This window comes from Danio aesculapii, chromosome 3, assembly GCF_903798145.1.
Source record: "Danio aesculapii chromosome 3, fDanAes4.1, whole genome shotgun sequence".
Lineage (NCBI taxonomy): Eukaryota > Metazoa > Chordata > Actinopteri > Cypriniformes > Danionidae > Danio > Danio aesculapii.
In genome coordinates, this window is record NC_079437.1 from 40,704,002 (window position 1) to 40,727,781 (window position 23,780).

The 23,780-nt window shown below is 34.4% G+C and overlaps 1 protein-coding gene across 2 annotated transcripts in view; it reads left to right on the plus strand.

The window, feature by feature from the left end:
• The window catches only part of myo15aa (myosin XVAa), a 101,723-nt gene that overhangs the window by 53,931 nt on the left and 24,012 nt on the right, over window positions 1–23,780 (plus strand). The window contains exons 31-45 of one of the 2 annotated variants that reach the window (XM_056453989.1): window positions 2,929–3,120; window positions 5,284–5,390; window positions 5,526–5,617; window positions 7,813–7,936; window positions 13,143–13,207; window positions 13,288–13,398; window positions 14,028–14,106; window positions 14,193–14,334; window positions 16,677–16,767; window positions 16,865–17,015; window positions 19,721–19,836; window positions 19,926–19,985; window positions 20,306–20,381; window positions 20,481–20,596; window positions 22,186–22,304. In XM_056453989.1, the coding sequence (XP_056309964.1) occupies window positions 2,929–3,120; window positions 5,284–5,390; window positions 5,526–5,617; window positions 7,813–7,936; window positions 13,143–13,207; window positions 13,288–13,398; window positions 14,028–14,106; window positions 14,193–14,334; window positions 16,677–16,767; window positions 16,865–17,015; window positions 19,721–19,836; window positions 19,926–19,985; window positions 20,306–20,381; window positions 20,481–20,596; window positions 22,186–22,304 (1,641 nt within the window). The remainder of the gene's footprint in view (window positions 1–2,928; window positions 3,121–5,283; window positions 5,391–5,525; window positions 5,618–7,812; window positions 7,937–13,142; window positions 13,208–13,287; window positions 13,399–14,027; window positions 14,107–14,192; window positions 14,335–16,676; window positions 16,768–16,864; window positions 17,016–19,720; window positions 19,837–19,925; window positions 19,986–20,305; window positions 20,382–20,480; window positions 20,597–22,185; window positions 22,305–23,780) is intronic. The other variant, XM_056453990.1, reaches the window with a different exon arrangement.

A 23,780-nucleotide genomic window follows, 5' to 3' on the forward strand; every position in this document is an offset into this window, starting at 1 on the left:
TGATTGTATATATGTTTTTTACAGTGATATGACATTCCTACAATATAAAATATATATGATCAGTAAGTCTTCATAACATATGTTTTTTATGTTAATCATAACTTGTTAAACTGAGTTATTAATACAGTTATGTATGCTGTTTTAAATCAGCTGAATTTAAGTTAGAATGACTAATAAGCTTAATTTGATTCAACTTCAATTTAAAAACATTGCTTCTTTATATTCCAGTGCATCTTTTGTTAGGGTCATATGCACCTTGTCACACGCAACCCTTGCAAACAGAATGAAATTAAAGGTGATATTTTCATCCCATGGCAGTTCTAATGAAGAATATGGGTGTAACCCTGGTGTCCTGGCCAAAATCCCTCCATCATATCTTACCCATCATGACCTCCCAAACATCCTCATCAAAGCGCTTTGGGTATATGGCCATATACTGTAAATGCACTATATAAATGTACATTACTTACTTCAGGCCCATAGCCAGCCTGGTAAAAGGGGTGGTTCTTTTTTTGTTTGGACTTTTTGCAGTTATTCAGGTAATTTTCAATTGAATATATTGATTTAATACAGTGTTTCCCTACCCTGTTCCTGGAGGCACACCAACAGTACATATTTTGTATGTCTCCCTTATCTGACCCATTCGTGTCAGGTTTTGGGGTCTTTTCTAATGTTCTGCTGAGTTGATTCAGGTGTGTTTGATTAGGGAGAGGTTGAAAATGTGTACTGTTGGTGTGCCTTCAGGAACAGGGTTGGGAAACACTGATTTAATATATCAATTATATAATTGATATTTCAAGAACATTTTTTTTAGCTTGTCGGAGGGTGATCATAACCCTGATGGACCAAAAATATTTCCTAAAGTTTTTGAATAAAGAAATACAAAAAAAAAAAAAAAAAAAAAATACACATTTATTACATTATATATCTTTAGAAAAAAAAAATTATCTGTTGAAGTTTTAAATGAAAAACTGTAGCCTTTTGTTATTTATTACACAAAAAAATAGCCAGCATAACTTTAAAAAATAATTCTGACTCAAAAATAATCCAAAATAATTGTTTGCATTGACCAAAATTGATTATCTGAAGTCACGTTGAAGCCAACAGCCAATCCATCTTCAATGGGTTATTTTCACAATTTATGATGGCATAGTAGTCAAAATAGGACATGAGCATGGATGGGACAAATTTTGGATCTTTGTCAATGGGGGGTGGGTCTTTCGAGCCACCCGAACTCATCCCTGGCACGGGCCTGTACTTACTTAATTTCTTAAACTAAAGCACATCACTGAAATGATAAACAAATGAAACTGACATACATTCTACTTATGAAGGTTAAGTTATAGTGACCAATGTTACTGTAAGCCAAGTATCCAGTTTTATCAATAATGACCTTCATGGCACAAGACACATGAGGCTTTGTCTTTATAAAGTTACCATTTAAACAGCCAAATACATCTCAATAGGAACAAAAAATCGAAATCTGTAACCTTTTCTTAATTTGATTGAATCATTCATACATTCATTCATTCATTTTCTTTTCGGCTTAGTCCCTTTGATTGATTCATGATCAAATGAATTAATTATAAGGCCAGACGGAATCTGCTGACGTTTTTTGCCATATCTGCGGAGAATTTTGGTAAAAATCTGCGGATTTCTGCTGAATTATTTTGGCAGTATCATAACTAAAACCTTAATATGTGAAATAAAAAAATAATATATTTTTACCTTTTATTTAATGTTTAAAATGCAAATCGAATTAGACTCACTTTATTTGGTAAACAAAGCTAGTCTCTCATGTAATATCTCTACTAAAAGACAGAAAATATTACTTTACAAACTGCATTGTACATAAATCAGATGAACATTTTTATACTAGTCAATAATATTACTGTACTTAATTTAAAAACTGAATAAATATAGATTTACACACATTTACTCAAGTAAATAAACAGAATTAATGATGGGCCAAAAATCTGTGAAAAATCTGCAGAACTCTGCGCGCGCAGATTCGTGTGGGCCTAATATAAGTCAAGCACTTATGTATTCTAAAAGCCAGGCTCAATGAATAGAACAGCACACAATCTTCTTTTCAGAAATGCTTCTCTTTAACGGACAACAGATTTATAAATCTAATTTCTTTCTAATTACAAACTTGAAAATGTTTAGAACATATTGTATTTTTTAAATGCGCATTATAGTAAAGTCACTTTTACTGGTGTAAAATCTGTTATTTGCAATTTTATAATCCTACTAAACCATATTTAGATTTAAGACATTGTTAGGAAGATTCACATATTTTTACTCAGTGGCACGGTGGCTCAGTGTTTAGCACTGTTGCCTCACAGCAAGAAGGTCGCTGGTTTGAGTCTTGGCTGGTTCAGTTGATGTTTCTGTGTGAAGTTAGCATGTTCTCCTCGTGTTCACATAGGTTTCCTCCACATGCTGTTTTCCTCCACAGTCCAAATACATGAGCAATAAGTGAAGTGGATAAACTAAAGTTGAGCAAAGTCTGAGGGAGACTAAATTGTTTTCCAGTTCTGGGTTGCGACTGGGAGGGCATCCGCTGTGTAAAACATATGCCGAAATAGTTGGCGGTTCATTCTGTTGTGGCGACTCCTGATAAATAAGGGACTAAGCCTAAGGAAAATGAATGAATGAATGATTTTTACTCACATCTGGTGCAAATTTTACACCCCTATTAAATCATTTTTACTCCATTTTTGCTCCGTTTCGGTCAGTGTAGTTGTAATTATCTTATCTATTCATCTTCATAGGAAGATTTTTAATATGCTGTATTCCAAATCATTAGTGCATGTCTTTTTCTGTGGGGCATGTTGGGATATGTACAGTCTATAACGAGGCTTCCATTATCTCTGCCATCTGTAATTTGGCTGAAATGAATAATGTTATTAATTGTCTCCGCAGGGGTGTGACGGAGGCCTGGAAGGGCTGCTCTGTCATCATGAAGGAGCACGGACAGTGGGCAGAGCTCGCTGGCCACGATTACGTGATGGACCTAATCGCAGACATGGAACTGATGAGAAACTTCCCAAAGCAAAAGTCCTACTTCATCATCTCTGCTGAGAGTCCCACCAGAACCAGGCCCAATGCCGGCCTGTCAGTATCTACACCATTATCTCTTTATCTGTTTGTTCTGCTTTTATTTGATTTATTTTCACTAGTATGGAACATGATCTTAAAATATGAGCTTTATTTTAAAGTGGCTTGATACAGAAGATGCGATAGGTTTTTCTTTCCAGTAGTGATCTATAGTATGTCTAAGTAAAATGAGGCTGAGAGTGCGCAATTGCACTGCAAGTTGCAAGAAAACCAACGCTATCTCATGGCAATTCGTAACTTCTCATTCGTACAATTTAGTACTAAGAAAGACCATAGAATACACAAGACGTGTCACTCGTATAGTTTTGAATGGGGAAAAGTGTAACTGTCAATATGGTGAATGAAGCCCCGCCTACTAGTACAGGAGCCAATCATCGATCGCTATAGACTGACGAAGAATTGAGTGGTCAATTTGGTGATCAATAATCACACTGGAATCTCAGCGAATACTTGCTTCACAGACATAAGAAAAATATCCAGATAAAGCTTTTAAACCAAGTGCACTTGAAAACAAAAGTTTTTTGGTTTTGTAATCTGTGTGCGAGATACAGTCCGTCCTGTCAAACGCACGTCACATGACAGCAATTACTCAAACGCACACAGACTTGTAAACAAAGAGTCGCTGTAATTTCCGGAGGAGATTCATCATCAAGACCAAGTTGTGGATTACTTCAGAAGAGCAGTGCGATCAGATGATCATTATCCAGAGGATGATAATGTGTAAGAATGGTTAGAAATGAGGTTGGTGTCATGATCTCGTTCCTTTTGAGTGCGCATGCGCATTAGCATGGGCAACCTGAAAATATGCCAATTTTATTTTTCCGGATGTTTAGAAATGAAACTTATGAGACAGTTGTTTAACTTTATTGGTGGTTCCAAATATGTAATGTAATCGTAAGCTTGGCTAACAGTTTTGGAGAATTTGATGTTTACCCATTCAGACAGAATGTCCGAGCATACTGCCCGAGAGGTGTTTCAAAGATGGCCGCCGAGTGAAATGACTGGCCTTAAAGGGTACTATTTGCTAATCCCCCAATGTTGGTAGGGTTTAGATTTGGTGCCATGACTTCTTTTTAAAATCTTACATTTTTATAGAACTGAACTTGTATGAATTAGCCACTAAACTGACAAAATGTAAAATAGTTACGTTTCCTTGTGAGATCAGGCTGAAGAAAATACATGCAAATACAAAAACTTCAGTGAAGAAACAAAATAAACTAATTCGACAACACATGCATACAAATTCTCACAGCCCATACAAATACAGAAATGTTCTGAAAATTGCACAGGCGACAAGAGAAATGTGTCGAGGGACCTCAAAAAATGTTGAAGCTGGCTGCTTCCGGTTTATAGTTTGTGGTATTGTCAGTCTTTTTGGTTCATTTTAAACCTGGTTATGCCGTTCCTTGTTGTTTGTGTATTTTTAGACTTAATAATCAGACAAATTGAACAATAATGTTAAATGAAATGTTAAATGTTAATGTTAATTATGAAAAAATGTTACATTTAAGCTAAAAAGCAAACAAATATACAAACGGTGCAATATATACAATGAATTAATATCTGCTTTTAAAAAAATCAATGTATCAATGGATAATTGCCTTAATTTTATTAAAAAAATAACAAAACAAAACAAAACAAAAATAAATTGACAACAACCAGTACTGACCCAGTGGATTGAGTCAATGGATCTGTTCTAATAGTACTCCAAACATAATCTGGTCCAGATGCCCTGAATACAAAACATAACTTTAAATAAATATGTTCTACTAAGCTATAAACAAGTATGTATTTTTTTTTTTTTAAGATTTCTGGGGGAGTTCAAGCCGGACTTGAACTTGTTACGCCCGTAGTGTGATGGTGCTCTATGTCAGAACACTGCCCACAAGGCTGTCAGCACCAATGTTAATATTTTTGAGGGTAAAAGCCTAAAAAAATTAACTTTTTGTTCACTAATTCATCTTTAAATTCTATGTTTTATGTCGCATCAGGGTCAAAACAATAATAATAATAGAACGCTATATAGAACAATAGAACAATAATAATAATAGAACGCATTATGAGGGTTTATTATGTGGTCGATTTTGCTTTAGAGGAAATATTCTTGTTTGCATCATTGTAGATATCACTAATATTTGCCCTCAATCTGACCTTTGCCAGGACTCTGTTTGGAAGTGGATTTGACTCTGATGATGACAGCTCACTTCTGCTCCCTCAGACTATGCTCAGCTCCAGCCTCCCAGATTCTGATGGATATTACAGCCATGGTCAGCTAATGTTTTAGTATTTTTTTAAATTATTATTTGCAATAAAAAGCTATTTTGGTCGTTTTTACACAGCATCAACATATTCTGTACAATAAATTTCATCTTTTTTTTCTCTCTTTAATAACTGAAAAATAGCAGAATCAGACTTTAGTGAAGCACCAACTCAGAAAGGCATGGACCGATATCTAGACAGCTTGTTTGACCCCGTGCTGTCTGATGGGAATGGGGTAAGTGTCTCATGAGTTTTGGATTGGGTTGCCAGATTTCTCAGTGTGAATACAGACATCCTTACCACATATATCAAAGTATCTAAACCTGATTATAGATAGAAAGATTTGTTCAGACATACATAAGGCATAGAGAACATGGTGCTTAACATGAAGCGTGGCCTTCAATCACACTGAAGTGGTTTATTTTATGATAAAAACTGGGTGTACGTTTTCATGCTTATTGAGGATAGTTGAAATGTTTCTACAACTAACTATTCAAACAATTCATTATAGTTTCATAAAATAAGAAGATCGGTACATTCTTAAGTTTGCGGATGACACCGTTATTGTAAATTTGTTGGTGGGTGAGGAGGCAGAACACGGACCTGTTGTTGAGTTGTCGAGAGGCTGAACACAGAGAAAATGAAGGAGATGTGAATTGAGCTAGGTACTATTATTGATTCATTAATTATTTTTCTTTTCTGATTAATCCCTTTATTAACCTGGGGTCACCAGAGAGGAATGAACCACCAACTTATCCAGCATATGTTTTAGTCAGTGGATGCCCTTCCAGCTGCAACCCATCACTGGGGAAAAAACATCCATACACACTCACTCACACACATACACTGTGGACAATTTAGCTTACCCAATTCACCTATACCATCTGTTTCTAGATTTGTGGGGGTAACCGGAGCACCCGGAGGAAACCCACACGAACACAGGGAGAACATGCACACAGAAATGCCAATTGACCCAGCTGGGGCTCAAACCAGCGACCTTGTTGCTGTGAGGCGATTTCGCTACCCACTGTGCCGCCACTAGTATTGATAATAAATGTAATTTTAATGAAAATATAGAAAGACTGTGTAGGACAGGCCAACAAAGACTTTGTTGTCTGCAGAAATTAGCAAAATTATATATTGAGAGGACTTCGATGGTGGCATTTTATAAAGCCTATATAGAATCCATTTGATCTTTTTTATTGATTTGCTGGTTTGCTACTTTGAAAAGTAATCCCTGCAGCAAAGTATTGGGGGTAAAAGTGCCGGGGTTATCCTTTTTCTATGAAAGCCAGGTGTTAAAAAAAAGCCCATCAGATTACATCTGAAATACCATGTCCTCTTTTTGATTAATTTCAAATACCGTCAGGATCTCGGTATAGGGTCCCTTTAGCAAGGACCAACAGATTAAAATTTTCATTTGTTCCTTGTGCGATTGATTTGCTGAATTGTAATGAGAAGAGGTAGCTGCTGTTTTTTAGTACTATTATTTTGTTTAATGTCTGTCTTAAATGTGTGGTGTGATATATGTGTTCATCTAGTACCCTGCAGAACAAATCGCCCCAAAAGACAACATTAAAGTTTACAGTAAAAGTAACAATAATCCCACACTAAAATTGCTTTAATGTTAACTGTATGTATTGTAGGCCAATATGTTTTACAGTATATTTACATAAAATCAACACTATATCAAGACATCAGTTCATCACTTTCCAAAAGTGTTGTATTTATGCATCTATGTATTTTTATGAACACTAAAACAGCAAAAAAACAAAAAAAAGTATGGGCCACCTGTGCACCCGAGTTTTAGACAAGCATATAATATAATAAAAAAAGATGTTTAATCAAACTATTTATGGAAAAAAGTTTCAAAATACAACATGAATGCACAAAGAATACAATCGTCCATTTGATCCTCACAGCGTAAGTGATTGAGTGTATCAAATGTGCTCTGCGGGTGCCAGATCCCCTGCATTGAAGCTGATTAGGTTACCAATTTACCGTATTTCTCACAACATCGAGCGTACTTCAATTACTGCCTTTAACTTTATCATTTTTAGCAAACATCTGACATTTTAAAACCCATATGGAGACATTTTAATGCAATCGCTTTATACATTTTTGGTTCATATTAACACTTGCTTGATGACACCTTCATAAATAAGCACAGAAACTTTTTCTAGACTAGTTAGTGTAAAAATAGCTCTATTTGTAGTGCACATAAGCATTCTAGACTAATAAAGGCAACCCAGTCTCCTGTGGTCTACTCCATCACAGCTCTGTCTCAGATGTGATAGTAAAAAGCCCATGCGCCTCTTAGAGAGTATAAGGTACTCCCATGGGCAGATTGATTTCTCATCTGACTGAGCTGGGACGGGTCCAGCCCTGAGTTTGAAAGCCTGTTTTGCTTTGGCTTCATCTCCTCTGCAGGATTTTGAGAAGTCATCCAGCATGTCGAGCCGAATGAAGGGAGCCGGTGGGATTGGAGGGGAGAATGGTGACCTGGAGAAGCCCCTCTCCAGCAGGCCGTATCCTCCAGGACTGCAGCCCGGCGGTGAGCTTCGCATCTGCTGTCTTTCTGCTCTCTGCTTACCACTCATCAATTATGCATGGGCACCTTAGGGTCAATTGGTACCTAAAAGCTATTAATTGCTGGATAAATGAGCATAAGACTTGCAGATTATTATTAACTGCACATTTGAATTCGCTTTGCATGATAAATGAACAGTATGCTCTTTGGATTTAATGCTTTGGTGGTTGTAAGTGACTGTGGCTGCTGGTTAGTGGTTTTATATGGCGTATTAAGCATAAGCGGATGCCATTATTCCTCATATTTATATTATTTTAATTCAAATACTTTTATATATTTTGTAAAAGTCTTAACAACAATATAGTGGTTCTTTTGCATTACACATTAAATAATTAGATCTTAGAAACAAATCGTTTGTGATTAGATATTAGATAAAAATTTGAATGAGTTGTTGAATACAAATTAAGATTCCACTACAAGTTATTAGGTACAGTGCTCAGCATAAATGAGTACACCCCTTTTTGAAAAGAAATATTTTTCTCCATTTCTCAGTGAATATAGGCAATGTATTTTGGTGCATTTAAACAAAACAGATTTATTAAGCAGATATATGTATTAAAATAATATTTTAGTCACCAAACATATTTAAAAATTGAAAGATGATACAATTAAATTAAGCAAAATATTACAAAAAAACAACAACCTACAAAATTTCAACTAAATCCATTTTTTGCTTCTCTTGATTTTTCCTCTTTTTAAAATTTGTATTTAATATTTTTCTATAACATATAAATTTGTTTGTACAAGTTTTTGGACCGTTATCATCAGTTAATTTGTTATATAAGCTCCAGATTTGACTTCAGTACTGACTGATCTAATTTCTAATGTAATATAATATAGTATAGTATAGTATAGTATAGTATAGTATAGTATAGTGTAGTGTAGTTTAGTATAGTATAGTATAGTATAGTATAGTATAGTTTAGTATAGTATAGTATAGTATAGTATAGTATAGTATAGTATAGTATAGTATAGTATAGTATAGTATAGTGAGAGGTGTACTTATATATGCTGAGCACTGTATGCGACATGTGCAGGTTTCGAGTAAAATGTTTTTCAGTTCAAGTAAAATGTAGGTTATTAATAAATTATTATCTATATAAAATCTATAATATATTCATAATAAAACATAAAAAATATGATTTGATGCAAAATAATATCTAAATCAAATATATTGTAAATAAATAATTTATTTCAGCTGTGGGCAACATTTCTCAGAAACAATTTGATTATTTAAAGTTAAATCTAACAAAAAAGACAAAAGAAAGAGAGGTTAGACATAAAAACACATCAACATACAGTAGAAATTGGAATTATTATCTCCCCTGTTTATTTTTTCCCCCAATTTCTGTTTAACGGAGAGAAGATTTCGTCAACACATTTCTAAACATAATAGTTTAAATAACTCATCTCTAATTACTGATTTATTTTATCTTTGTCATGATGACAGTAAATAATATTTGACTAGATATTTTTCAAGACACTTCTATACAGCTTAAAGTGATATTAACTAGGTTAATTAGGTTAACTAGGCAGGTTAGGGTAATTAGAAAAGTTATTGTATAATGATGGTTTGTTCTGTAGACTATTGAAAAAATATATAGCTTAAAGAGGCTAATAATTTTGACCTTAAAATTGTTTTTAAAAAATTTTAAAAAGTTTTTATTCTATAGTCGAAATAAAAATAAATAAGACTTTCTCCAGAAGAAAAAAATATTATCAGACATGCTGTGAAAATTTCCTTGCTCTGTTAAACATCATTTGGGAAATATCTAAATAAATTCAAAGGGGGGCTAATAATTCTGACTTCAACTGTATATAGCTCAGCAAAAAAAATCCACTTCAAGTTAATAGGTGTTACATGAACATGTTTGGAGTAAAATGTCATTTTTTTTAAGTAAAATGTAGGTTATTAATAAAGTATCTTCTATATAAAATCTATAATATCCACAACAAACCATAAAAACATACATAATAAACCATAAAAACATATGATTTGATACAAAATAACAACTTAAGTCAAATATATTGTAAATAAATATATTATTTCAGCTACGGATAACATTTCTCAGAAAAGGTTTAATGTTTTAAAGTTAAAACTAACAAAAAACCCATTAAAAGACACACATTAAAACAAAACTACGTAGACTGAAAACACATCTGTTTAGCGACGTCAGACAGATCGCTCTTCGTTTTCATTTTTTATAACACATTTTATCTGTTTTTATGCTTTTTTTTATTAATAATTTTTTTTAACCATTTTTATTATTTGTTTTTATTTCTCTTATACTTGTTTCTTTTATTCCTGTTTATGTAAAGCGCTTTGAAATGCCACTGTGTATGAAATGTACTATAGACATAAACTTGCCTTGCCTTACAAATAAAAAAAATTCAAATTATTAAGAAATATTATAATTGCAAAGATGTAAAACCAATATACAGTCTTTTTTGATTACTGTTTGTTTTTTATGTTCACCCTCAAGCATTTAAGTTGACGTGCAAGTTAAGACTTTGCAACTTTTCAAAAACTTGAATATGTACCTTTTAAAACAGCAATATTTAATATTTTAGCTCATCTTAATTATCACTAAGAGCTGCAAGGTGTTTATTTCACGTTCAGTCTTTACTCTTGATGTATATTTTATGTAGGTGAGGTGTTTTGCATCACTAACCTCATCTGACCTCATAGCCTCCGCAGTCATTGCATTAAATCATTTCCTTCGCACATGTAAATACGGTATTTGCTTACTGATCCTCAGCCATGTTTACTGTTCTCAGCGGTGCCAGTTCTACCTGTTATGGGAGGAGCAATGATGCCACCTATACCAATGCCAGCTATGCCCTCTGTGCCTCATGCGCAAGCCTCTGCCGCCGTACCTTCAGTTCCCCAAATGCCAGCTATGCCTTCTATGCCAGCTATGCCTGCTATGCCACCTTTGCCAGCTTTGCCTAATGTGCCACCAATGCCTGATATGTCAGGTATGAATGCTGCTTAAATCCTTTTATGTGGTGTGCTCTGATGTTTTATTCTCTGGGGTCATCTTTACAGTTTTTCTCAATTGCTTTGGCTCAAGAATTTTTTTAAGTGATTTCCTTTTCATATCAGGCTTGAATTTCTTATTGTTTTCAGCAAATTGCAAACATTTCTTACCAAAAATTGAAAGCATATGCTTGTTTATCAAAATTGATTTGAAAATGGAGTGTAGCGTTAGTTCAGGTACACACGTCAGTCAAGCTTTTATCAGCTGGGAGTCATGATGTGTACCAATCTTGTTCTGACATATGTCACAGTGGTCTATTTCAATCATATATCAGGTCTCTCTACAGCATTTTGCGGCTTGCAAATTCTACACTTCCTCCATCATCCTGAACTCTTCCTAGCTCATTTCTGATATCTGTTTGAAGTATTGGCCAAGTACATAGTAATCAGCGTCATGCCACTGGCCACAGCCATATCACCCTGCAGCCCAAGACTGGTTACTCACTAAAGCTAAGCAGGGCTGAGCCTGGTCAGTACCTGGAAGGGTGACCAAACGGGAAAACTAGGTTGCTATTGGAAAAGGTGTTAGTGAGGCCAGCAGTTTGTGTGAGTCCTTATGCCCCACTAAAGTGAAGGGGACACTAAACAGTACTGTCAATGAGCACTGTCTTTCGGATGAGATGTTAAACCGAGGTCATTAAAAATCCCCTTGCATGGTGTAACCCCGGTCATGGCCAAATTCCCTCCATCGGCCCCTACTATCATGGCCTCCCAATCATCCTCATCCACCGAATTGGCTCTATCACTGTCTCTTTACACCATTTACAGCTGGTGTGTGGCGAGTGCACTGGTGCCGTTGTCCTGTGGCTGCCCTCACATCATCCAAATGGATGCTGCACACTGGTGGTGGAGTGAGGAGACCCCCCTCATAAATAAATACTATAGATAAATACACATTACTAACTTACTTACTATTTACATCAACTTATAATAAGTTGAAGTTTATGAATGCTCTTGGGTTCCGTTCCACACATAATCAATCAATATTGTTTATGAATGCTCTTGGGTTCTGTTTGGTTTCCAATATTGGGAACCAATATCTCCCCATTCTGTCCATATATCCAGCATGGATGGGCATGTGGCGTTTTGCCCAGAACAGAACCATCCCACTGACACTAACTGCATGCTTACTATAACTGTTTATATCAGTCGAAATTGATCCTGACTGAACTTTTTTGTCAATCTCTCCAAGCCATTACATGCAAAATGATTCATTAATTTCTCAAATTCTGGAAAGTTTCCAATTGGAAATAAGACTGAATAGTTTCATAACTTGAACAGTTTCATAAATGGAAAGTTTATAATGTCTGTTGAATTTGCCAATGGTCTTTCAGTGCTACAAAATACTAAATACAATCAACCAATCAGACCAATGAAGCTTAGAAGCTTTTACTGTACAGTTAAAGGCAAATGTTCTGTTTACTAGAGTGATTTTTCAACACATTTTAAACATAATAGTTTTAATAACAATTTTTTTTTGTCTTTGCTGTGATTGATAAAATTTACTAATATTTATACTAGTATTATATATATATATATATATATATATATATATATATATATATATATATATATATATATATATATATATATATATATATATATATATATATATATATATAGTTAATTATATATATAGATAGTTAATTGGTTAACAATGGTTTGCTCTGTAACCTATTGACAAGAAATTCTGAAGGGGACTAAAAATATTAATAAAATATATATATATAATAATACCTTAAAATAATTTAAATTTTAATTAATAAAAATCATTTTAATAATTTAAAAATGATTTTATTCCTGCCAAACTAGAAGAAATATAACTTTCTCCAGAAGAAAGAATATACTATAGTATGAAAAACTGAAAAGTTCCTTGCTTTGATAAATATTATTTGGCAGATGTTTATAAAAAAATTATTTGTCTTCAGCTGTTTTTGTGCATATATATATATATTTTTTACAATTATGGTATTTTGTGTTAAATTTTATGTAATTTTAAATTTATTTAAAATGAGAAATACAAATTTTCAGTTGACATGAGGACTTAATTTGCAGGTTAGAGAAAATGTCCCAACGTGATTGAGAAAAACTGTTCTAATCACACTTTATACATGTACTTTATATCTGAAGGTGTAGATCCAGCTGTTTTAGCACAGCATCAGCAAGCCATCATCAACCAGCAAGCGATTATACTGGTGAGCAAACGGAGCACGACTTAGACTTGTAGCTAAATGTTAAATGTATTTGAATGCCGAGATAATACGATGTACCACAGGCTCAGCAGATGACAATGCAAGCCATGGCCCTCCAGCAGCAGATGTATAATTCAGTGCATCACCCACACAGTGAGCTTGTGCCTGCTGCCCGTTCCAGCCAGTACAGCCCGGTGAGTGTCTCTGACCACAATATATATATATATATATATATATATATATATATATATATATATATATATATATATATATATATATATATATATATATGTTAATATAAAGTAAATATATAGTAAACGAAAGCTCTGATTATTTTATGATAGCATATGTAGAGCTTTAAACGATCAAATGTGCATAACAATTCAAAAGTTGTTACTAATAATGATAAGTTTAATTATAACAACACATGCGCTATAGGTGAATTGGGTAAACAAAATTGTCCGTAGTGTATGAGTGTGTGTGTGAATGAGAGTGTATGGGTTACAGCTGAAAGGGCATCCACTGCATTAAACATATGCTAGAATAGTTGGCGGTTCATTCTGCTGTGGGGACCTCGTACATAAAGGACTAAGCTGAAGGAAAATGAATGAATGAATGAAAAGTTTAATAACTAATAATAATAAATAATTAATAATAATGTAACTGTTACTTTAATGTATTGATATTTTATTACGTAATATTTGATATACCATTTGTAGTAATACATTAAATAACTTGTGAAATTATAGCTGAGATATGATATTAATATAACATATAATATAAAATGAATATAAGACAATAATTGGATGTATTGTATTTTAAGAGTAAACAAGACATTGGACCTGTTTCCTACAAACCAGCGCCTGTTTCTCCACCACAGAAATCTTCACAGCGACACTACAGTATGTCATCATATATCTGTATAGCGTCATGCTTTATTTAACTCATTAACATGACTATGTAATCAGGGTTTGATATGTTTCCACAGGCCCACCGAGGAGGGAACCACCGTCAGGAGAGGTGGTGAGAGCCACAGTCTCAAACACTGAATATTTAGAGCCAAGTCACAACATCAAAGACATCATCAAGCAGTACCAGACCAACCCCGTAAAACCAGCAGAGATTCCCAGGTGAGCAATTGACATGTTTTAGGCCCTGTTTTATTTGATTACAAGTCAGTCAAGATGCTTTATTGTTTCCACCTGGTTTTAACATACACTACCGGTCAAAAGTTTGGGGTTGTTTTTTATTATTCATTTTAATAATATTTTTTTAAAAGTAAGACTTATTTTTGGCCTTCTTGCCTTTATTAAGTGGATAGGACAGTATTTCCGACAAGAAGCGAAGTGGGAGAGAGAGAGGGTAGGGACAGGAAATGTCCTTGAGCTGGGATTTGAACTCAGGACACCCTGAAGTGCTACTGCATCAAATCTCAGCACGCTAACCACTAGGCTATTGTGCTGAAAATTCATCTTTAAAACCACTGGAATAAATTAGTAAATTAAATGATAAAATACTTTTGAACAGTTATTTTATAGTGCTATAACCTTTCACAATTTTACAATTTGTACTGTATTTTTGATTAAATAAATGCAGTCTTGGTGAGCAGAAGAAGCTTATTTTAAAACATTTAAAAATCCTACGAACCCAAAACTTTTGACCGGTAGTGTACATGTTTCTCTTGTGACCACTTGTGTTCCCATTTCATCAAGTATTTCTCATTTTGGTGTGCTTTCTCACATATGATAATGATTAGACATTAGGTCAGTCTTTTTTGTGGCTGTTTGAACACATTTGCACATACGTTATGAAAGCAATTTGATCAGATGTGACCCTTGACAACAAAACCAGTCCTTAGGGTCAGTTTTAAAATTGAATGTTGAATAAATAAGCTTTTCATTGATCTATTACTTGTCAGGATAGGACAACAGTTGGCTGAGATAAAAATATTTGAGTATCTAGATTCTGAGGGTTTAAAAAAAGTCAATATTGGAAAACAAATAAAGTTACCTAAAATAAAGTCTGAGCAATGCATATTACTTATCAAAAATTAAGCTTTGATATATTTGCGGTACAAAATATAAAATATTTTGTATTTAATTTTCTAATTAAATTTTTAATTTTCAAAATTCTTGTATTTTAGCGAATTGTCTCCTATTTATTAAAGAATGAGCTCAACTGAAAACTGATACACAGCAAAGCATGTAAATATTGGGAAAAAATACCTATAAAATTACCTTAAATAAATTCTGAGCAATGTATATTGCTAATCAAAAGTTAAGTTATGATATATTTGTGGTACAAAATATTTGTATTTAATTTTCTAATTTAATTTTTAATGTTCTACATTTTCGAATTTTAGCGAATTGTTTCCTATTTATTAAAGATAAGCTCAACTGAAAACTGATACACAGCAAAATGAGTAAATATTGGGAAAAAAATGTAAATATTGGACAAAATGCCTATAAAGTAAATTCTAACCTAAAATAAATTCTGAGAAATGCTTATTACTAATCAAAAATTAAGTTTTGATGTATTGCGCTACAAAACATGAAATATTTTGTATTTCATTTCAAATTTATTATTTGATTTTCTAAATTTTCTTTTTTTAACAAATTGTTTCATATTAAATAATGAGTGAGCTCAACTCAAAACTGTTACACAGCAAAAGAAGTAAATATTGGGAAAAAATGCAAATATTGAAAAAAAAGTAAATATTGAGCAAAAAATGCCTATAAAGTTACCTAAAATAAATTCTGAGCAATGCATATTACTAATCAAAAAGTTTTTATATATTTGCGGTACAAAACATGAAATATTTTGTATTTAATTTTTGTATTTAATTTTCGAATGTAGTTTTTAATTTTCTATTTTTTTGTATTTTAACGAATTGTTTCATATTTAATAATGAGTGAGCTCAACTGAAAACTGATAAACAGCAAAACAAGTAAATAATGGGGGAAAAAACTATATTAAAAAAAATATTAATATTGGAAAAAAATGCCTATAAAGTTACCTAAAATAAATTCTTAAACTTAAAAATTAAGTTTTGATATATTTGCGGTACAAAACATGAAATGTCTACATTGAACATGATCCTTATTTGAATGTCTTTTGGCATAAAAGAAAAATCTAATTTTGACACACAATGTATTTTAGATATTGCCAAAAATGTAACCATGCAACATAAAATTGATTTAGTGGTCGAGGGTCACAAATGTATTGTCGCTACCTCCTGAAGTGGTCAAAAGTGTACAACTGAAAAATATTTTACCTAGTTTACACCACTATTTAGCATCATCCACTTGTGATCGAATTTAATAATGAATGAGCTCAACTGAAAACAGATCCACAGCAAAACAAGTTCTGCTTGACCTTGCAACAAAGCATTGATAAAACATTTATCTGAAAAGATATTTAGATTAGAACAGAACAAAGACAAAAGCTCAAACTGTGCCGCTCTTCAACGCAGGAGGGAAGCTAAGGTGTTTTCGAAGAAACCAGATCCCCATGATGAAGCTATGATGATCCTTAAGGATCAGATGAGTGCTCCTCCTCAACAGGTAGATCAGCCATTGCTTATTTACAGATAAAGTGACGGTCAGATGAGTTGTCATTATGGTTAATGCTGATCATGTGTTTATGTCCCCACGACTATAGCGAAAGAAAACCTACACTCCAGTCCCTCCTTCATCATCTGCAAAGGAGTTCAGCTATGATGGTGGGCCAATGAAACCAGTTAAAAGCGTAACAACGAAGCGTTCACCACCTGTGCCAGCTGTTAGTCAGAGATTCCCAGCCCCTGCGCCTGGTAAACACAGATCATTAATAGCTGTTAATGCACATTTTGAAGTATCACATGAGAAATGAGTGATGGAAATACCAAATTTGGAATAAAATTCACCAACCATCACTCACTCTGATGTATTCTGATGTAGCAAACACTACACCCACATGAATCCATTATGTTTTCATTGGTTAATGGTGGTAACTAGCATACCAGTACACTAAAGACCCATTCGCACCAAGTATGATAACTGGCATTGGTTTATTCCAATTTTTGAAAAAAGTGCTATAAAAATAAAATTGAATTGAATTGAATAAGGCGACGCAGTGGTGCAGTAGGTAGTGCTGTCGCCTCACAGAAAGAAGGTCGCTGGTTCAAGCCTCGACTGGGTCAGTTGGCGTTTCTGTGTGGAGTTTGCATGTTCTCCCTGTGTTTGTGTGGGTTTCCTCCGGTTTCCCCCACAGTCCAAAGACATGCGGTTCAGATGAATTGGGAAGGCAAAATTTTCAATAGTGTATGAGTGTGAGTGAGTGTGTGTGTAACACGGGGAGTGACAGAGACAACTGAGGTTTAGGATCCACTTGCAGGTTTAATCAAAGTCAGGCAAGCAAAGGTCAACACAGGTGCAAACAGATGTATAAAGGCAGTCCAGAATCGTAGTCAAATGTATCATGCGAGATGTCAAAAGGCAGGCGGCAGACAGGACAATAAGATAAACTAGGCTAAGGTCAAAACACAGGAAAACTAGACTATAGGAGAAACTCGTTGTAATGTCACTTTACAGAAAACAAGACTCGGCAATGTGAATAAGTGTGTGTGCTGCTTAAATGGTGTTTGTAATCAGTCCTTGACGATCCTCAGGTGGTGCGAGTGTAATCAGTAGAGACTTGGAGCAGGTGTGAGTATGTGTGTGACATGACTGAATATGTAGTCCATTAATGGCGGAATTGTAGTCCATGTGTGTTTGTGTGTGAGATCCAGCGATCTGGGAGTTATGATCGCTGGTGATCGTGACAGTATGGATGTTTCCCGGAGATGGGTTGCGGCTGGAAGGGCATCCACTGCGTAAAACATGTGCTGGATAAGTTGGCGGTTCATTCCGCTGTGGCAACCCCCGAATAATAAAGGGACTAAGCCGAAAAGAAAATGAATGAATTGAATAACTATAAAGGTAACAATAAAAAATAGTTCTGGATGTAAAACAACAGCAGAGTTCAGACCACAAATATAAAAATAAAGATGTAGAGAAATTATCTCAGTCAGATCACTTTCAAAAAACATTTTTTTAGATAACAAATGATAAAACACTGACAACCAGTCAGAATCCATTCAAATATAAAGGGCTTACACAATTTAAATCCACAGAAAGCATTGTGGAGAAGCTCTGCTTGATGTTGTGACTTTTCAAAGATTATTTAAAGATAACTAATATCTTTAGAAACAAGTGCACTGTAAAAAAAAACAAAAAACAGTTGATTCAACAAAAAATTGTAATGCCTCATTCACACTAACAGCAAATTTGTAGCTGTCAGTTGCTCTGGGTGGCTACCTGCTGCAAACGCAGGAGAATACAACCGGCCTCTGAGCGAGCTGAGAGAGGATTATGTGAGCTCTACTGGTGCTCCTATTGGCTGTTGCTCAAGAAAGTCACTCTTCATTTGCATATAGTTAAAGAATTCTCAACTTTGTTGCGTCGCTTGATGCGCCCACCTGGCTGCCAACGGTTGCTTTTGCTCGCATAGATCAAGGTTGCTGGAAGTCAATCACTCTCCTTTAAAATTAATGATCGCGTGTCGCTTTGCCACTGCGAGTTGCTGGTAGTATGAATGAGGCTTAAGGCAACTTGCTGCAGAGCTTTTTTTAATTGACTCAACTTAAACCGAGTTAAGTGCAGTACTTGGGTTGAAAGTTGAGTTAAATCAAAAAAACTTTGCAGCAAATTGCCTTACAATTTTGAGTTAAGTCCACTTTATTTACAGTGTGGTTATACTGTGAGAAAGAACTATAAAAGTACATAGAAGGCTAGCAAGCCTGGGAAGACTGACAATGCTAGTTGTTAGCTAGCAAATTGAAGTATTAAAAATAAAAGTACCTCAGCAATCCAGTGTTAGTTTGAGAATTTTTGTGTTGCCTCATTTGAAAATGCTGGGCAAAATAGTTTGTTAGTATGTTTTTATTCCAAATACATTGACTACGATTGCTAAATTAGTTTAATTAGATTAATTCATTTTTAAATAAAGATTCATTGATCAGATAGAATCATACTGAGCTCATCTGCTGGTTACAAGGGGTTAATAAAAAGGATAAACCAACAATAAACAAAATTTTATCTGTTAACAGAAATGTATTTATTGAAACATTTATATTTATTGTGTTCAGTGTGAACGAGCCTTAACAACTCGATGGAAACTTCACATTTGGGAATTTTTCTTTTTTTGGTGACCTTTGAAAAGGTTGGCTTCACATTAGGATGTAAACCCGGCTATTATCATTTCAGTTCAGTTAAATACAGAGCACACATTAAAGTGATAGTTCACCTGAAAATTCTGTCATCCTTTATCATTTTGTCTTTTGTTTAACACAAAAGATATTTTGAAGAATGTTGTAAACCAGTTGTTTAATGAAAACAAAAGAAAATTATAATTGTTTATAAGCTATACAGGGTGAGAAGATGTTGAGTAAATACAATGTCACTTTAATAATAGTCGCTGTGGTGTGTTTTATGACAGTATCTAGAGATCTTCCAGTAGAAGAGGAGAATGTTCAGACTCAACTGCACAAGAGGAGCAGCGAAGAGCACTACACCTACACCAACGTGCCCTGGAAGATCTATCTGAGAAAAGAGGCTAGTGTCATTGGTGATTTGATGGGGCAATGCACAGTTAATGTATAATATAGATTTCAAAATAATAATTTGGTGTCATGTGTTTTTAGGTTTTCTATCCGAAAGACAGCTTCAACCACCCACTAATCCTAGACTTATTGTTTAAGCAGGTGAGTTTCAGTTTTGGTTCATTTTTAGCATCATTACTCCAGCCTTCAGTGTCACACGATCCTTCAAAAATCTGTTTAATTTGTCAATTTAGTGTTTAACCATCATTAAATACTGAATACTTCTTAATATTTAAAAAAAAAAATCAATTATTTTTGAATAGATTATTTCATGATCATTATTTACATATATTCTAGTCTTCTGTGGCTCTTGTGATTAAATTATTGTGCACTTGCATTTCTTTCTGACCCCAAAGTTTCAAACTAAACGTATCTGTAGTTGTTTTTTCTTTTATAAACAATTTTTAAATGCTTCTTGTCAGATTGTTCACGACACATTCTCAGAAGCTTGTATTCGCATTACAACAGAAGAAAGGCAGAAGATGAAATCCATTTTTGGTACGATTCATGGCAATTCATTTTCCTCATGTGATGCTGTATGTGAACTGCCTGTAAAGAGTAAAAAATTCTCCTGTTGTATCTTTAATATTGTGACAGCGGAGCACAGCATCGACGCCAGTGCCACAATCCAGGATGAGAATGTGAAGAAGAAGGTTGTGGTTGCTGCAAAAGACACCTGGGACATTTACTTCTCACGCCTCTTCCCAGCATCTGTAAGAAATCGTCTTCAGATTATCTGTGCTTTAAAGACCATTGTAGACTAGGATGTATTTTTTGAGTGACGGTTTATGTTGGTCAGTGCTGGCTTAGCTCGTGCACAAAATGTAAATGTTGCTATTACTGAATAAACCAGCCCAGGCTCATTATAAATACACACCTCTGAAAATTAAGAAAAAAGTCAACAGAATCAGCACACTTCCACTTTTGCTCTAGATATATAGTCAAACTTAAGACATCACACATGCAAACAAAAATAACTCTACTGAACTAAAAAATAGGTAACGGCTTAAGAAATATACACAAGTAGAAACAAACAAAATATACAAACACAAATACATAAAAAAAACATTTATGAGAAAAGTTTCAAATCAAATTTGAAATGTAACCCCTTTGGAGACAAGGTATTTCTTCCTTTAAATACATGCCTCAGCCCACTTTTTTTTGCGAAAGGTCAAAAAATATGTTGTTGTGGGTATGTTTCTTTGCACATTTCAGATGACAAATCCACTAGATGGTGCTATATACATTTTTGCAAATCGGAATATATTACTTGAGGTATATTTTATTATATGTTTGTCCACGAGAAGGCTGAACCTGTGAACCACTAACCAAAACCCCTTTCCTAAACCCAACTGATAGTGTTTTAAAATACAAAGTAAGAGAAAAGTGCACCGTGACCAAACAGATATACCTTGATTTTACATATATTTTTTTTTTGTAAATACCCCAGACTTTTGTGCTTCCCCAGACTTAAACCTGAGCACTCTGCTTCACAAGAGTGCAGAACAATTGTCAATAAGGAGATAGATAAGTGATGCAAATGTATTTGTAATGTGTATTTATAGAGCACATTTATTGTGTATGGCCATACACCCAAAGCGCTTCACAATCATGAGGGGGGTCTCTCCACACCACCACTAGTGTGCAACATTCACTTGGATGATGCGACGACAGCCACAGGACAACGGCGCCAGTGTGCTCACCACACAACAGCTATAGGGAGAATGGAAAGACAGTGATAGAGTCAATTCAGTGGATGGGGATGATTGGGAGGCCATGATGGGTGATGGCCAATGGAGGGAATGTGGCCAAGACACCAGGGTTATACCCCTACTTATTACGAAAAGTGTCATGGGATTTTAAATGACAACAGAGAGTCAGGACCTAGGTTTAACGTCTTTTAAAGATGGCGCTCACTGACAGCATCCCCTTCACTTTACTGGGGCATTGGGACTCACACAGACCGCAGATTGTTTTGTGGTATTTGTTTGGTGTTGTGCAAAAAACTGCACCAAAATACCACTTTATTCATCAGTACTATGTCATTGCTGCAAATATCATTAGTGTAAATTGGAAAAAAAAGTTGTTATTCTTCACTGTAGAGTTCATTGTAGCTAGAAACTGTTTAAGTACATTGTTGCAGTTAAAGCATGTATTTCCAATGAGCCTGCATTAGAATAAATATAATAAACATGCCTGCATCCTAAACACATTCATTATTCTGACTATTATATTATCATGTGCTGTTTTGTCATGTTATTTCAACCATTCAAATCCATCTTTCTTTTGGTGTACTGAACAGGGCAGTGTTGGCACCGGGGTCCAGGTGCTGTCTGTGTCACATAGAGGGATCAAGCTTTTAAAAATGGTCAGGAGCAGTGCGGTCGCCCCAGATTACTTCAGAGTCCTGCGACCTTACAGGTACCAGTTAATGAGACATTTGGGGCGTGTTCACATTTGGCAGGTTCTGTTTGATCAAAACAAACTCTGGTGCGATTTTTCTCTTTGTTTGGTTCATAACATAAAATGCTGCCAGCTGAACCTTGTTGTGCACTGAACAAGGAATCTTAGTCTGCTGACTTTATTTTTGATTGAAAATTTAACTTAAAATGGACCCAAACTGTTAAAGAGGCTAAAACAAGACACAATATCACAAGATATGATCACAAAAAGCATAGGATGATCAAGCATAGCTGTTTCTTCTGAATCCAAATCATACGGTTGTCCATTACAGTTCAGCAAAGCTGTCAGAAGTGCAGCATATTTTGTTTGTGTGCCTAACAGGAGTTTCTAATGCTGTTTAGATGGCTTTATATATTTATAAGCTTTCGACGAGTACTAAGTTGAGGAAAAAAAATCATCATATACATTTGAAGTCAGAATTATTAGCCCCCTTTTTAATTTTCTTTTCTTTTTAAAATGTTTCCCAAATTATGTTTAACAGAGCAAGGAAATGTTCACAGTATGTCTGATAATATTTTTTCTTCTGGTGAAAGTCTTATTTGTTTTATTTCAGCTAGAATAAAAGCAGTTTTTAATTTTTTTAAATCATTTTATTTTCAAAATTATTTGCCCCTTTAATCTTTATTTTATTTCGATAGTCTACAGAACAAACCATCATTATACAATAACTTGCCTAATTACCCTAACCTGCCTAGTTAACCTAATTAACCTAGTTAAGCCTTTAAATGTCACTTTAAGCTGTATAGAAGTGTCTTGAAAAATATCTAGTTAAATATTATTTACTGTCATCATGGCAAAGATAAAATAAATCAGTTATTAGAAATGAGTTATTAAAACTATTATGTTTAGAATGTGTTGAAAAAAAAATCTGCTCTCCGTTAAACAGAAATTGGGGGAAAAAATTAACAGAGAGCCAATAATTCAGGGGGGCTAATCATTTTGACTAACTGTATATACACAAACAGTGAGCATTAAGTCGTGCAAAAAAAAAAAAAGGTTTGAACACCCTATTGAATTCCATTGTTTTTAGGATGAGGTCTGGACTTTGACTTGACTTATTTTGTCTTTAGAAGTCTTATGGTTTGTTCAGAAGCAACCCTTGCAATCATTCTGTCATGTTTTTAGATTAGAGAAGCATTCCTCTGGCAGCCCTTCCAAACATCCAATACTTGTCCCTTTTTAAAAAAGATTATTGTACTGTCATGAACTTAATAATTTCCTGTGCCAAACATGGCCTGTGGAGTCTCAGGGAAGTTGTTGTGCTGTCTGCTATTTTTCTGAACGTTACATGGTCTGACCTTGGGGTGAGTTTGCTAAGATGTCCTCTCCTGGGAACATTGGTGTCTGTTCTGGATGTCTACCACTTATGAATAAACTTCCTAACTGTGAAATGATAGACTTCAGGTTGCTTGGAAATCACACATCTTATTGCTC